We start from the raw sequence: 1431 nt of genomic DNA on the forward strand, positions 1-1431 counted from the left end.
CAACCGGCTGTTTCTCTCGATCTAAAGCCTTGTTAATTACGAGCTCAGCAGACACACCGTGTTCTCCACCACTCTGCACATCAAGCGAGAAATGTTCATTTTGACTCAGCTTGTAGCTCTTTACTGAGTTGCTGCCTATATCTCCGTCTTCTGCTATAGGGAGAAGATATCGTTCTCCCGGTGACATTGATTCCGAGATGTTTAACGAATACGATTGCTCAATGAATTCTGGCGAGTTATCGTTTATATCTAAAACACTGACTTCAATGCGGTGCACAATCATTGGATCGCTTAAAACGGCCTGTATTCTCAGAGGGCATTGTGTCGTAGTCGGACAAAGCTCCTCTCTGTCTATTCTCTCATTTACGAAAAGGTTTCCAGTCCGTAAATTCACATCAAAATATTTCTTACTGTAACTCGAAACAATACGCAGATCCCTGGTTTCTATCTCTTGTACATTCAAATTCAAATCCTTTGCGATATTTCCCACCACGGTGCCTTTGTTCACTTCCTCGGAAATGGAGTAAGATAATTGAGAAGCAGACCAGTCACAAAGACAAAGCAGCGCAACAATATGAATCCAGGCATATTCCACGTTTCCCATTGCTGAACAATAACCACGGAATCCCGCAAATCCAGTTCATGTAAACAGTATATCCGTCATAAACAGCATTCTGCAGCAGCGGCGGCAGCAGCAGTTCTTCTCGCCACGGTACAATCCCAGCGTCTCTCTGAACTGATGACCAATGACTGTTTTAGGTTTTCCGTGCAGGGTGGAGTTTTAGACGTACAGTCATAATTATATCTACGGTCTCGAGCGACACCGTGTGGTATAAAAAAAGACGAGCCAATGTTGATGTGAATAACACTTTCTCCAGTGATTTGCAGTAAATACCTAGGGTATTTTATTTGACTGGTTGGCGCATTGGTTATTTGTTGATGTTATATGGAGTTTCATAGGCATGTTATTATTATTATATCACAACCGTTTTTACTCTGTAATTAAAGGCATTTGCAAAGAACACACATTGTCCTCAACACGTTGTTCAACAAAAACACACAAAAAAGTTTGTCAACATACTGATCCAGAGCGCTCTCAGATTTCTAAGATTGATTTGACTCATTTCAGCACCAAGGAGAGCGCTTTACGTTTATAGAATCAAGCACTGTGCTGCTAAGAGCCAAGACTTTCAAATGATGCTCATTTTAAAGATCTTAAAACATAAAAATATGAGTAGGTTTCCTCTCACATATCCACCTGAAATCGTTGCTATGACATCTGCGGAACTATCACTATTACCTGTACTAATGTCTTGCTGCCTAGTGCATGCGCAAATTTTGCAAAAAAAAAAAAAAAAAAATCACAGTCAATCGGGGCAATTTTAACTGAAGGAATTCCAATAGAAACTTAATAAAACATACCTTTTCTTT

At 40.1% G+C, this 1431-nt stretch overlaps 1 protein-coding gene across 1 annotated transcript in view; it reads right to left on the reverse strand.

Moving 5' to 3' along the window:
• The window catches only part of LOC103366341 (protocadherin gamma-C3-like), a gene marked incomplete at its 3' end in the record, with an annotated part of 1202 nt that extends 865 nt beyond the window's left edge, over positions 1-337 (reverse strand). Inside the window, exon 1 of the mRNA XM_008294040.1 lies at positions 5-337. Within this exon, the coding sequence (XP_008292262.1) occupies positions 5-283 (279 nt within the window). The remainder of the gene's footprint in view (positions 1-4) is intronic.
• Between the last annotated feature and the right edge of the window lie 1094 nt (positions 338-1431).

The sequence above is a fragment of the Stegastes partitus genome, unplaced genomic scaffold (assembly GCF_000690725.1).
Source record: "Stegastes partitus isolate 25-593 unplaced genomic scaffold, Stegastes_partitus-1.0.2 Scaffold932, whole genome shotgun sequence".
Lineage (NCBI taxonomy): Eukaryota > Metazoa > Chordata > Actinopteri > Pomacentridae > Stegastes > Stegastes partitus.